This window comes from Drosophila nasuta, chromosome 3, assembly GCF_023558535.2.
Source record: "Drosophila nasuta strain 15112-1781.00 chromosome 3, ASM2355853v1, whole genome shotgun sequence".
In the NCBI taxonomy this organism is placed as follows: domain Eukaryota; kingdom Metazoa; phylum Arthropoda; class Insecta; order Diptera; family Drosophilidae; genus Drosophila; species Drosophila nasuta.
Window position 1 is genome coordinate 44,799,729 of NC_083457.1, and position 14,863 is coordinate 44,814,591.

At 41.8% G+C, this 14,863-nt stretch overlaps 2 protein-coding genes across 6 annotated transcripts in view; one reads left to right on the forward strand and one right to left on the reverse strand.

Annotated features, from left to right (window-relative positions):
* The window catches only part of LOC132791740 (calcium uniporter protein, mitochondrial), a 53,721-nt gene that overhangs the window by 6,245 nt on the left and 32,613 nt on the right, over positions 1-14,863 (forward strand). For 2 of the 4 annotated variants that reach the window (XM_060800788.1, XM_060800785.1), the window contains exon 2: positions 6,747-6,837. The exons of 1 other annotated variant lie outside the window; for it this stretch is intronic. In XM_060800788.1, coding sequence (XP_060656771.1) covers positions 6,747-6,837 — 91 coding nt within the window. Of the gene's footprint in view, positions 1-6,746; positions 6,838-6,984; positions 7,402-7,469; positions 7,730-14,863 lie in introns of those variants that run through there. One more of the 4 variants, XM_060800787.1, reaches the window with a different exon arrangement.
* LOC132791736 (protein javelin) overlaps positions 8,160-14,863 on the reverse strand; it is a 33,504-nt gene continuing 26,800 nt past the window's right edge. For both annotated transcript variants that reach the window (XM_060800780.1, XM_060800781.1), the window contains exons 5-7: positions 10,946-14,624; positions 10,531-10,780; positions 8,160-9,456 (exon numbers count right to left, since the gene is read on the reverse strand). In XM_060800780.1, the coding sequence (XP_060656763.1) occupies positions 8,423-9,456; positions 10,531-10,780; positions 10,946-14,624 (4,963 nt within the window). In that variant the 3' untranslated portion in view covers positions 8,160-8,422. The remainder of the gene's footprint in view (positions 9,457-10,530; positions 10,781-10,945; positions 14,625-14,863) is intronic.

The window sequence follows — 14,863 nt, forward strand, 5'->3', positions numbered from 1 at the left end:
CCAAAAAAGGATATGGTATATGGCTGGCAATATGTAAGTGGCACTTTTCCCTATTCTCTTTTCGTGGAGTGGGGGCATAAAGTCGAACATATTTTTCGTGCAGATTTTCTAGGCGTTGGCAGCTTGTTTTCCTTTCGTAGTCTTTCATGCTCCTGCACTTTCCCACTTGGCACATTTTTTCTTTACTGCTGCTGCTTCTGCTGCTGTCTTCTTTAATGTGCAAAGTGAATTATTTTATGCATATAAAAATGTTTCAATGTTTGACTTTAAGCTGCTTTTTATGTTGCCTATTCCCAGAAGCGGGTGGACCATATTGATAGCAAGGAGTCTGTTGCAAGTTTTCATCAACAGTTTATAGTTTAATGTGGCATTCATTACGAGTGCTTTATATAATTGCTGGCTTACGTTTAACGACCGCACCTCCTCATTTACGCTCAGAGAGTGTTTAAATTGTCGACTGAGTGTGTGTGTGTGTGTGTGTTGAGTATTTAGCATAAGGTGTTAAGTGCGCAGACCAGACCGCTTTTAAGTGTAGTTTAAGTTTACAGCTGGCGCCCATGAAAGCCAACTACAAACTGATATTGACATTTGCCGCTCTACTAGCATGGAATTCCTTTTAGTGCGCGCGCGACCCTTGCTCTTCCCTTCCACTCCTTCGTGCTCCATTTCCGCGTCTCGTCTTCAATTACGCTTTAATTAACTTGCATTTTCAATTAAGAGCGGGCTTCCCGCTCTTACCTAGGCAAATTATTTGCCTTTTGGCAACCAAAAATTGACAATAAACATGTGTCTGCGCGCGCGCGTACAACGCGACGTATACGCAACACGTCTAGTCGGTGAGTACACATACGCCCCGTTGCCACATTAAGGCAATAATTCAAATGTGTTTTGGTTAAATGCGTCGTCGCATAATTCCCACGACATGCATTTCGGTTCCTGAGGTCAACACACCCGAAATATGGGCCATAATGCCATATAAGCCTTAGACATAGTGTTAGACGCAGACATCGCTGAGAGAGTTGACAATGAGAGAGAGAGATAGAGATAGAGACTAGAAATAGCAGTTGCTTTTGGGTGCGATTATATGCAGATGGTTGGCATAATGTTGGCCATTTTTATAACCCGTAAAACAGACAGTCAAATGTTGGCCCAACCCCCAACGCTCTCGCTCGAATGTTTTTATCGCTTTTCTTGTGAATTATGACGGGGCGACAAATTGTACAAATGCTTTGCACTTGCTTTGCTCATTCTCGTTGCCTTGTGATTTGTGCTCTCAAAAATCCATTTCATTTATCTAGTACAGCTATCTTCTGTCCCTCTCTAAATTAATATCTTTTCGACAACTGTGCTGTCTGTTCAAATGTGTGTGTGTGCGTGTGCGAGTGTGTGTGCGAGAGTGTGTTCTTATACATATTTCGCATACTAATTTTAGTCTGTCTGCATTTCGTATTTGCCAGCGTTCTTTTCGGCTTCTGCGAAAACATTTCGTTGATATTCTTTTTGATAATCTTCAGCTTGGTCGATTTTTCTTCTTCTCATCTACCTGCTCTCCCACTATATAAATGTTTATTTTTTGAACAGCATTTCTATTTACTCTTTGCCAAGTGAACGGAACAAATACAAAAAAAAAACAGCAGTCTAATGTTCATGCGGCTAATTTATTAGTTTTTTTTCTTGCTGTGTTTTCTTTTTTATTTATAGAACTATATCGATAGCATTTCTTGCTTGCCAAACATATACTATATTTCAAATATAGTATATTTACTTACTAAGCTCTGATTTCAACTGTGTTTAAACGTTTTCCATGATAATCTCGTCTAATGTTCATGCGGTTAATTTATTAGTTTTTTTTTATTTATAGAACCATATCGATAGCATTTCTCACATGCTAAACATATACTTTAAGTTATATATAGTATATTATACACTTTACTAAGTTCTGATTTCAACTGTTGTTAATCGATTTCCTTCGTAATCTCATCTATTGTTCATGGGGCTATTTTATGAGTTTTCTTCTCTCTTATTTATAGAACTATGTATATCGATAGCCTACTATTTATGAAATATAGTATATTTACTAACTAAGCTCTGATTTTAACTATTTTGAAACGTTTTTTCTCATGTTCATGTGGTCAATTTATTGTTTTTCTTTCTCGCTATATTTTTGTTTTTATTTATGGAACCATACCGATAGCATTTCTCCCTTGGAAAACATATTCTACAAGATAAATATATGTAGTACGATTATATTTACTTAGTAAGCTCCAATTTCAACTGTTTTTAAACGTTTTCTTTCATAATCTCGTGTCATGTTTATGCGGCTAATTTATTAGTTTTTTTTTTAAATTTGCGAACTATATCGATAGAATTTCTCACTTGCTAAACATATACTATATATCAAATATAGTATATTTATTTACTAAACTGTGATTTCAACTGTTTTTAACGTCTCTTAACCACTAATTTATTGGTTTTTTTCCTCGCTGTGTTTTCTTTTTTATTTATAGAACTATATCGATAGCATTTCTCACTTGCTAAACATATACTATAAGTCAAATATAGTTTATTCACTTACTAAGCTCTGATTTCAACTGTTTATAAACGTCGATTCCAACGCTCTCGCGGCCAATTTGATAAATATTTTACCGCTGAGTTTTATTTTTTATTTATAGAACTACATCGATAGCATTTCTCGCTTGCTAAACACTTTTATAGTACATATATTCTAAATATAGTATATTTACTTACTAAGCTTTGATTTGAACAATTTTTAAATGTTCAATGTGACTAATTTATTAGTTTTTTTCCTCGCATATCGATAGCATTTCTTATTTGTTAAACATATACTATAAGTTAAATATAGTTTATTTACTAAGTTCCGATTTCAACTGTTTTTAAACGTGGAATGCGGTTTTCTTTGATAATCTCGTTGCTATGAATCATACGACGCCGTCACAATCATAAATAATGCTAGACCAGATGTGAAAGGGGGGGTCGGGGAGAGAGATAAAGATATTGGTGGAGCAAAAAAAGAGAATTGCGAATACGTATTATGACATTTACGCTGTGAATTTTTTATGGTGTGCGTTTTTTATGCTGCCTGTGTGTCTGTTTTCCGTTTTATCCCACATAAAGGCAAGCTTAAAAGTTCAATTACGCTTTATTGGCAAATGTGTTGATAGCCTTGCACGTCACACACTCACTCAGACATTGGAGCATTAAAAAAGCATTGCCATTTCATTCATCATCCATCTCACACATGTGTTTACCTTAATTACACATTCAGCGTCAATCAAAAGCGTTAACTGCCTCAACAACCAACAAGCAACAATAATAGTAGTTGCATGAAAGGGTTCACTTGGCTGAGTTCCCAGCATGCGACACTTGACACGCGACTCTTGTAGCCATTGCCAGGACAATGAAAGGAAAGCCGAGTAGAGAGTAGACGAGACGAGACGAACAGCAGAAAGCAGAGTCATCAGAGTAGACGACGGGTGCAAGGCAACAGTTAAGTTAAGGGAGGGCAGCGAGCTCAGCAAACATTGTTGTATAGCTCTATTCCGAGACTCAGCCTACAATCTGTACAGCAAGTGTGTTCCAAGCAACGAAATCTATGCTAATTTCCCTAGATTTCGCTAAGGGCTGTAATATATATTGAGATGGAAATTTGAAATTTATATCAAGAAAGAATTGCTTTCTTGTAATAAATGGGAATTTTGTGAAGCAACATTATTTGAAGCGATTTATACATATTTCAAGTACATTTCAAAATGTTGATATATATACTTGAAATAGCGTTGATACTATCTACGTAGAATACAGAGAAGGGAATTTAATAATAAAACCAGAAATCAAGAAATTTTTTTTTACAATTCTAATTATAATAACAAGAAATATTTCTCAGTTTTCATAAAACAAATTAAACATCAACATATGATAAATAAACATATGGTAAATAAACATAAGATAAATAAACATGTGATAAATAACATAAATATTGATGATTTTAGTTGGATGCCTAAAAGTATGCAACACTTTTTTTAAGAACAATTTTTAAGTTGCACTTAAAACATTCGCTTAATTGAACAACCTTATAAGTAAAACATTACTTTTCTTTAATTTATAGCTAGAATACACAGCCTTAGTTCTAATTTACGACTCGATAGAACGCTTCGCATTGATTTCGCTTGAATTGAGGCGAAATAGATTTGGGGAAAAAGCGTAGCAAAGGGGAGCGAGAACTATGAATGTACCAGCACGTTTACTACACTTACACTGTTTATTGTTATTGTCTAGGCTGCTTGGCAGCTCAGTATCTCATTGCGTCCCCCTCTACCCCCTCCCCCCCTAAAGCTTCCTCTCTTATTCACCCCCACCAGAGTGGAGAAGGCTCTTTTGTCAGCGCGGCTGTGTCGAGTGGGTTTTGGTTTTTCTGTGCGTTGTTTGCCTGCGCTTAGCTTGCTTAGGCTCGAATTGTGCCATTTCAAGTGGTAAGGCGGCACGCGGCATTGTTGTTGGCGCCGTTGTTGTTGCTGTCGTTGTTGTTGCTCTTCATACTATGAAGCGATTCCTGCAACATGTCGCATGGCTCAGGGAAGAAAATGACAACGCCCCAACGCAAATTGTGACTTGCGATGACTTTTGTGCTCTTGCCCTTTAAAGTTGCCCCAGAACACAAATTAACTTTGAGCAAGTGCCGTGGCACATCGTGTCGAGTCCGTAGTCCGTGTTTGTCGTGTTTGCCGTGCTGTGTGCGGCGGCAGCAGGTGTAATTTATGAAACAACATTTTCATTTCTCGTTTCCGGTTTGCGTTTCCCCCCATTTTCATTTAAAGCCATAAGCTGAGCCTATCCGACGCGTTGTCGACAGCGCTGTGGCCGTGATTTCAATTTACTTGCGGCTGATCGTAAAAAAAAAGAGAAAAACTTTTGAAGACTTAAAACACGACGACAAACAGTGGACTGGATTGTAAACGAGAGCTGTGTCTGCTGTCGCTTGTTTGTTTGTTTTTTGTTTGAGCTTGTTAAATTTATGCCCTTGCCCAGAGAGTTTTTGGCTCTTGATGCTGGTTGACAGCTTTTGGCCAACTCAATTTGCCAAGTTCTGAATTTTATTAGCAATTCTAGCATTTGGTTGTGGTTTTTCTTTTCTTATCATCGCGGCACCTTTCTAACATTTTTCATGCCTGTCATTTATTTAATGCAGACACTAGTTGTCACAACAATCTGTCAATTTGTCAAGCCCATCGCTGCTCTCTGATGACCCTCTTGATGATTCATTCGTGTGCAAACAGCAATCACAAATCACAAATCACGAATCACACAATTCACACAATTCACACAGCAACAAAAGGAATAAACATGAATATGATTTATGATTTATGCGTTAGTAATTGGGGTTGTGCAACAGCGTAGAAAGAAGGGTTACAAAATGTTATACTTGTATTATATAGTCCGGTTGTGTGTGGCTGGTGTTGTGCCTGCAGCAGGTTGCCCAATCGACCGATTCCTCATTTATTTGCTATTTAAATTTCAATTACTCAACTAGCGAGAGACCCTGAAAATTGCAAGTTTGTTGAATTATTGAAACGCTTGATTGAAGCTGAGCGCAAAATCCAATCAAAGAGTGAGAGTGAGAGTAAGAGTGAGAGAGAGAGTGAGATATATTTTTCAGAGGGCTGTTCAACCAGTTAGCCAAACTTGTAAATTAATAATTGAGTTTTCAAAATGTTTACCAATTCCAATTTAAAAGTTAAATAGAAATAAATAAAACACTTTGCTTTCTCTCTCAGGCAGCGACGCACTTATTGAAATTCTTAGCAGGCTTCATAATCTCTACGTTATGAGTTCTTATAACAATTTCCTCGACTGTCATTCTCCGATTCCCCAAGTATAAGAAGAACTTGTGAGTTCATCGTCTACAAAGTCTGGGGAAATGACAAGGTAAACAGTTGCGGAGTTCGACTTTCGATTTTATTTTGCGTTTCTCCCAGCTGAATTCGAATAATAAAAAAAACAGAGTGAAGAGAAAAGGAAACTTTTCAGTTTCGAGGCTTGTGTGGTGCGTGTGATTGCTCATACGCAACGTTGGACGTTGAAATAAAAATGAAAATAAAATGAAAAAAATAACGAAAAGAATGAAGAAAATTACGAATATATAAAAGTTGAGAAGTTGAGAAGAAGCAAAACTGGGCGTGAAATGTGCGGCAAATGCGTGTGGCAGGTGGTTGAGTTGGTTCTATGGCAATTTACTCATGCTATGCTCATATCATATATAATAAGGCATGGATGGTAAGGTAACGCATGATGTTGCTACATTTTGTGGCTTTCGTGTGTTGTGTTGTGTGTGTGTGTGTCCCATGCCTCGTTCACTTTCTCCTCGTTTCGTTATGGGAAGCACGTGATTTCGCTGGGGAGCATTTTAACTTAATTAGGAGCGGTTGAAGCATGCAAGGCAACACACCGAAAGATGTTCCGACAAGCCGAAAGGACAGCTAGCTACACACAAACAGACACACACACATGGAGAGATTGATGTAATCCTCCTCCTGCGTTTGAATGAGGCTTACATAAATATTTACGTTATATTACCGCCGAGTGCTTTTGGCAGTCAAAAGATCTATGGCCAATTTAAGCCACAATCAATAAGCCAAAATGGAGTCATTAATGTTAATTTAACCATCTCACTCGCTCATACTCACTTTTTATCTTCTATCTATCTCTCTCTTTCTCTTCTATCTTTACAGCACAGAAATTTCTCATCGTCATCGCAGTCGGATGATGAGGGGAAAAAGCAGGAGAAGCACAAAAAGGGAACGTCGCCGTCATCGCTGAGTGGTAAGAGACTGAAAACCTTAAATATTTATTTTGTAAATATTTGACTTTAATGTGAAAATTGATTGAGAGTCAAGAGTCTCACGACTTGTTAGCATAAGCAGTTGGGGGTCGAAAACAAATCATTTTGAGCTACTGTTTCCATCGCAGAGGTCTCGCAGGGTGGCGGGACGACACAGAAGAAGCAGCAGCAGCAGCAACAGCAGCCACAGCAGCCAGAGACTGAAGTTAAAGTCGTGTGGGAGTATCCAAATGATAGTAAAGTTCCAAAGAAATCTTACCAGCATATGGAAATCGCGCATAGACTTGGCGATGAAGTCGCCATCAGAGTGGCGAAGTTCCGAACAAATCAGAAGCACAAACAAATGCTCGCCAAATACGAGGCACATAGAAAACAGATGGAACTGGAATTGGAAAGGGAAAAACAAAGAATAGAAATGAAAATGAAAGCTGAGCAGAAATTGAATCCGAATGTTGCAACGCCGCCTGCAAAGGGAGCGGCGAATGCGACTCAAAAGCCAGAAGAATCCGCGAAAGTTGAGAAACAGCAAAAATCCGAAACGCGTAGTGAGTAACATAAGCTGCTGCTTTAGCATTAGGTTTGGGAACTGCCATTTATATTACCTACATAACAGAGTCAGTAGCAAAGCCAGGAGTGAAAAGGAAATCGTCGTGGAGTCTATTCAATTGGATGAAACGTAGCGATGATAAAATTAAGAAAAATGAAACTTCCGGTAAGAAGTAGCTTAGCATGGGATGCGAAAGAGTATAAACCAGATATGCACGTACAGAAAAATGAATAAAAAGATTGCAGTGAGATTTCGATTAAAACCGCATGCAGTTTTAAAATTGATTCAATTACTCTGTAAATAAAGCGCAACTTGATAATTCACAATTTCCATTGCCCACTTCTGGGCGTCAGTTAAATCTCAGTTTATGATACACAATTTCTATTGCCTACTTCTAGGTGTCGGTTATATTTAATTTGCATAAACAGATTTGTTTGATATCATTCGTAATTAATTATTGCATTTTCGATTAAACCTGAATGTGACTTCTAACTTAATATTTAACTCTTCTGCAAAATACTTGAAATTCACAAATCATATTGCCTACTTCTAGGCGTGAGCTAAATTTTACTGCTTGTCATAACTTAAATTTGCTATTAGCAGATTAGTTTACTATCATTCGTAATTAATGGCTGCAATTATCTAATTTTCCCCACACTACTGCTGTGCAACCACAATTTTATGTATAATTAGCGAGTGCTCCATCGTGTTTGCAACTTTTGGTTGTATGAATAATTTGCACACAGTTGCCGCAGCTCATTAAATAAATGTTATATTTATTTAGTTGTGTTTAACTTATAATGTGTACAAAATTGAGCTCAAAATATATGTATATATAATATGTATGCATAAAATTATTTGGATAGTTCTTTGTTTTGGCTTTACCAGTAAAGCTAAGTAGGGGGCTTACATGTCGTATGTATAATGTGGGGGGATATTTGGAAATAGATTAGTTTAGGCTCTTATTATTGTTTTACCCCAACACCCAGAAGAGTCGATGCTTGTTTATTTGCATGTTTTCACATTCTATCGTCGAGGCTATCGTAGAGTTCGCCATCGTTTGTCTGTCGTCGGCTCAATGAGTTGACACCATCCTGTGCCTGGAATGTCTGTTGTTGATGTTGCTCCTGTTGCTGCTGCTGCTGTTCCTGCTCCTGCTCTAGACGTTCTTGCTCTTTGGCTGGATCGTATATCTCGAATTCCTCGAACTCAATCTCATCGTATTTGCGTCGTTCATAGATGCTTTTGTCATTTGCCACATAATGTCGCACCACAGTCTTGTCCACAATCGATGCACTGCTGCTTGCATTGCTCAATCGTCGCTCCTGTCCATGTGCTTGTGTTTGTATTTGCGTTTGTGTTTGCGTTTGCGTTTGGTTCTGATGAATCTCAATGGGGACAATGATTTGTTCACGACCAATGACTTCCTGCTGACATGGCTTGACATGTTCTGCTCCTACTACGACTGCTGCCTCATCATCCTGTGCATCATTGTATTGTTTTGTCAATTTCTGATTGCCCAGAGGCGTGCCTGGATTGCCAATGACTGGCTGCTGCTGCTGCTGCTGTCGTGATGGCTTTGCCAGCGTATAGGCTAAATCCACATTTCGATTGCGACATACTTTGCTGTTATTGTTGGGCTTATCACTGCCACGCCCCGCACTTAAATCTAGGCGTATGTTCATGGCCTGACTCTGATATGTTGCTGTTGTTGCCTCTTCATCTCTTTCTAACTGCGTCTGCTTATCCAGCCCATTAGGCAACCGCTCACACTCCTGCGGCGTCATGTTTATGTGATTATTTACTGTCACTTGTCGTCGGACTGACGTTGTCCCCTCCAGTATTTCCTTTTTGCTCGCAGTGCTTTGACTGTTGATGGTCACATTCGCCTGGCCATCGGCCATCATCGTTGGCCGATTGCACTCAAAGTGATGAACCATCTTCCGCACCACCTCAGTGTTATCATCCTCAATTGTATTTGCCTCCTCTTCGGTGCCCGCCAACTCCAAGCGACTGCTGCAGCTGTTCGATTTGACCAATTTGAATTTAATACCTGGAAATATGGAGACAGATGTCAGACAGCCAATCAAACATTCAATTTTAATTGCATTTTTATGTTACGTTTGACTTGCATACAAAATTAATGTCATTTGCCATATGCATAACTCGCTCAATAATTTCGTAGGAAATTAATTGCCAGTGTGCAAAATGTCTAAAAACATTTTATGATTTAATAATAAATTTAACGCATAATTTTTTATGATTTAATTAATGAAATTTTGTGGAATTATTTCATACAAATTTTGGTGTAGACGTTTGTAGCATCAAAAGCATTTGCATAAATTGCGTAATTTAATTTACTCTCAAAATATTCAACAATATGTCTAAGAACATTTTCTGATTGAATATTATTCAATCAAATTAGCTCTATTAATTCAATTATTTTGATGGAAAAGAATTTTGGTGTCGAAAATCCAAAAATGATATACAAATTTACTTAATTTTGATTTAATATTAAATGTGTAGCATCAATTTGGATGGATTTGTAATGAAATTTTGTGCAATTAAGTGTAATTGTTTTTGCATAATTTTAAAGAAGATTTTTTAGAATCAAAATTATTGCAGATTTCTGATTTAATATTAAATGCCTTCTGTGAAAATTTTGCTATAGAATCAAAATGACATGAATTGCGTAATTTAATCAAATAGTTTAAAGTAAACATGCTAATTTTTGCTCTCAATCAACTTGATTTATTTGTGATGCAAACAATTGTGATTTTTTTTATTTAATGAACATTTAATTTTATTAATGATGCCAGCAAACATAAACATGTTTTTATTTAATGACTAAATTAAGTTCATTTAGCAATAATTTCGTTACAGTTTATAAAATTCAATGGTGCACTTTAATGGCTAAAATAAATTCAGTTAGCAATAAATTCGTAGCCTTTGACAAAATTCATATATTAAAGCAGCAGAATTTGCACTTTTAAAGCTGATCGAAGTGCGAATTAAAGAAAAACAAGAAGACGCTTGTGAATAGTGTTAAGCAAAGAACCAAAAGAAAGCCTTAAAAATACATGCTTTAATAATAATAAAATGCTTGAACAGTCAACTAGACACTCACCTTGATAAGAGTCCTGTTGCTGATCCTGATGCTGCTGCTGTTCAATGCACTCGTTGCATGCCTCAATTTGACGCACTCGTGAGCGTGTGCGTGTGGCAGCAGCATTCTCTCCACATCCATTCAACAGCTGAGGATTCAAGTGTCCTCCAGCTCCAGTTGCTGTTGCTGCTGTTGGCAGTCCTCGCTCTAGGACTCGTCCGCCATAGTAGGTGACCGTGGAGCCGCATTCGCGTATTTTGGCCAGCACATCCTACAGGATAAGAAAAGGATGTTAGTATGCGTCGACGTTGTGTCGTGGTCAGCGAGCTTAATGTGCTGCCATCAAAAGTCCTTAATGGTCCATAAAGCCACACGCAGCAGTTGCCTTGTTGCCTGCAGGCAGAATACTTCAGCTGCTGCTGCTGCTTCTACTTACATTGCTCACATAATAGGACTCGCACATGTCCGTTTCCACATCATCGTCATACTCCTCGCCATCATCATCATCACCATCGCCATTGTGTTGATTATCTTCCCGCTGTTCCTCCTCTTCCTCCTTAGCTTCCGCTTCGAGTTTCGCCTGCTCGTAAATCTGACGATAGCGACTATCGCCAGCAGCTCCACCGCCACCGCCTCCGCCCACACACCAGGTGCGTCGACTGGCCAACTTGCCAGCCCTCGCCTTGGCATTGGCCGCATTGCTATTGTGTCGCCTTACGACGTCCAGCACATGGACACCCTTGCAGGCCATCATTGGCGTCTCCTTGGCCATGGCTTCCGGTTCTCGTAGGTGACATTCGCCGCAGGGCGAGGATAAATCTCCGCTGGAGATGCCACTTGATAGACTCGCATTGTCCCAGTGCTGTTTTACCTTGTGTTCTTCGAGCAGTTCCATGCCCTTGGGTTGCTCCTCCCCACCAGCGCCGTAGCTCGTATCGATTGTGAGAAATCGATAGCCGCGTGCTCTTCGGGTTTTCGGACTCAGCTGGCAGGCGGAGCCGCCAAACTTTTGCTGCGATTGCACCAGGATGCCTTGACCCGGAGTGGGCAGCACATGCTGCTCGAAGAAGCGACGCACATTGCGCACCGTATCCGGATCGGGCAGCTCATCCTCGTAGAGCTCGCGATTCACCCGCACGGGTTGATAAAAGAAATGCCGTTTGGCTGCGGCGCCGCCAATTTGTCGCTGTCGCGGCTTCTTCGCTGACGTCGTTTGTTGTTTGACCAACTTCGGAGGTTTGGCAGTTGGACCTGAAGTTGTGCCTCCCACTGTGAGTGGTCGCTCAATCTTGGTGCGCACTGGCTCCACGATGACCACATTGTTGTTGCTCAGCAGCTCCTGGAAACTGTAGTCCTGCAGATACTGTATGAGACCATCGAATTGTGCTTCCTTCTTGTTGCGTGCTGTGAGAATGTTGCTTCGGATCAGCTGCTGTGACTTGAGCACCTTGTAGCGTATGTGATCAAATTGCGCTGCATCCTCATCGTCATCATCATCACCGTCCGGTGCAGCACTCACAATTGTAGCCTTCTGTGCGCCATCGCCGAGCTCTACAATCTCTATGGACGGTGGCATGATGCTGCAATAATCTGCCGACGAGTTTGTTGCAGTTGCTGTTGACTTTTCAGTGACGCGGTCACCCAACTGAAAATGCAACCTTGCAGCTGAGTCTTCATTTGTTTGCGGCTTACTCGGTTCACTTGGCTCGCTGCCCGCCGCAAGTTTGTTCCAATAGCATTTGACGGCATCCACTTTTTGTAGGTACTCAATGGCCACCTCGCCCCCGGCGTTGCTCACAGTGCTCGCAATGCTGCGAGCGCTGCTGCGACGCCTAAGGCTGCCGTTGGCAGTTGGGTCGTGGCCATTGCTGCTGCTGCTGCTGCTGTCGACGACATGCAGAATCTGGGGACGTGACATCTTTTCGGACGTGGCCAACACCTTGATGGGTCGTGCCTTGTAGATTGGTGCGCCAGCACTTAGCACACGACGTTCGGGTGGTTTGCCACTTGCGGTGCTGCTCGAGCGACGCAACGAGCGTTGGGAATGCGAATGAGTTGATGCAACTGCGGGAGGTTGAGGAGTGCAGTTAACACTTGGCTTGGTTTCCTCCTGAATAGCCTCGGTTGCAATAATATTGTTCTGTGCGTCGGTGACAATAATGCGAAAGGATTGCTGCTGCTGTTGCGACTGCTGCTGCTGTTCGGTTTGCTCCTTGCGTTGTCTTATCTCTTGGGCGCGTCGCTCGATTAGCTTGCTAAAGTTCGCCACCTCAATGTGGGGCGCTTCCTTAGGCTGTTCGGCCAACGAAATTGACACCGACAGATTATCCTTATCGTGGTTGTCGTCGTCGTTGTCCTCTGCCTCTGTTAAAGGTGGAGGTGGTGGTGGCAAAGGCAACTCCTCCTCGTCCTCTTCCTCCTTCTCCTGTTCAACTCGCACTTCCACTTCAATGGGTGCGGGGAATATCGCTTGCTTGACTTCGACCTTGTTAGCTTCCTTTGCTGGTTTTGTCGTCGTTTCCTTTTCCGCCTCCTGAGTGGACGCTTCCTTCTCGCGCTGCCTTTCGCGCTCCTCGTGCTCGTACTCAATTTGCCTGGCCTTCTGATGAGCCCGCCCAAAGCGTCGTATCGAATCGTAAGTCTCCGCTCGGGTCACCACCTGATTTTGGCTATGCTCGGTCGTTGCTTTCTGTCGCTTCGATTCTTTGCGTTGTTGTTGCCGCTGCAGATTATACGATGTCCGCAGCTCCTTGTCGATGCTCTCGCAAACTTTCAGGCTAACGCCAATGTTCACATCCGGCAAACTATGATACTGATTCTCAACCAGATTCGATTTGTGCGTCGACGTAACCACAAACGTATCGGTGGCCTGGCGCTTCAGTTCCGGCGGAACTGCAGTTGCAACTGGCTGCTGCTTTAGTTCCAGCTGCTTGCGCTTTTCGACCACACTCAATATCCGAGGTTTGCTCGCCGTGCTCGATGTAATGGTCGCCGGCTGTTCAATCTTTAGTATCTGTGTAAAGATTTGAGTTTCTATCTGCGGTTTCGCTTGCTGCTCCTCTTGCTCTTGCTTTTTATGCTGCTTGGGCTGCGGTTCGTAGACCGTGTCCTCAATGGAAATGTGTAGCAAGCTGCGTCCCTCTTCACACTCGGTGCTGAGACTTGTGCGCTGTTCAAAGGACTCGCAACTCTCGCCAATCAACGTGCACTCGGAACTGTCCTCGGAGGACAAATAAACCGAGTCGTAGGCAATGAGTTTGTCCAGCTGTTCACTGTGTCCACGCTTCAATGTGCCATCACTATCGCTGGCTGCTGTTGTGTCTGTGGGCGTGGTCAAGCTCTGTTCCTCTTCCTCCTCCTCTTGCTGTTGTTGCTGCAACTCCCGCTCGTTGCCTTCCTCCTCGCTGCTCTCGAAGCGTGTGCGTGTTGTAGTTGTCAGACTAATCAGTTCGTAGCATTCCTCAACCTCGCCACTTTCGCCTTGCTGAAAGATCTGTTCAATGTGTGTTAGATCGTATTCCTGCTCGGATAACGAGGGACTGTCTGTCTGATCGTCTGAGTTGCTGTTGCTGGTCGTAGTCTCTGGAAAGACGCTACTCTGACTGTGCTCGGGGCAGGATTCGCCACCTAAATCAATGTGCCGCTGGTGGCAATGATGATGCAAGCGATGCTGCTGCTGTTGCTGGCGACGCGATTGATAAATGCGCGGTCGTTCGCTGAGCAAGGTTACAGCCTGCTCAAGGGCTTCAAATTCAAGAGAAGACGGCTGCAGTTGATCGGCGTGATTCTGATGTAGGGAATTCTTGAAATAGTCCGAATTGAGACTCTCGAGATCGCTCTTGTCGTTGTGCCACGGATGCAGCTGCTCGCTGAGACCCAATGCCAAGGCGTCCAAGCGTTTCAAATTATCGTAGTAGACATCAAAGTCGCGTGCCTCGCCGCGCTGTTGCTGCTGCTGTTGTCGCTGTCGCTGCTTTTGCTGTTGCTGCTTCAACAACTGTTGCTGCTGATGTGAATCGCAAGTGGTTGCGCCGCTGCTGTGACTCTGTGCGTCGGCGTCTGGCTGCTCACTCGGCTGCTGATGTTGTTGTAGCTGCTGTTGTTTGTTGTGCAGTCTGTGGAGAGCAGAAGAGCAACACAATTGTGATTACAATGATGACAGCATTGTTTTGCATTTGTCGGTTTAAAGTTATTGCCAAGCTCAACTGATTTCGGCCTTCATCGAGTAATTGCATTGACATTGACTCACGCAATCAAACAACTGAATCACGTGCTGGTAAAGGGACAAAGCTTCGACTGCAACTTGACTTAAATACATTTGCTTTTAATAGCTGCAGGCAGATTGATGTGGAGA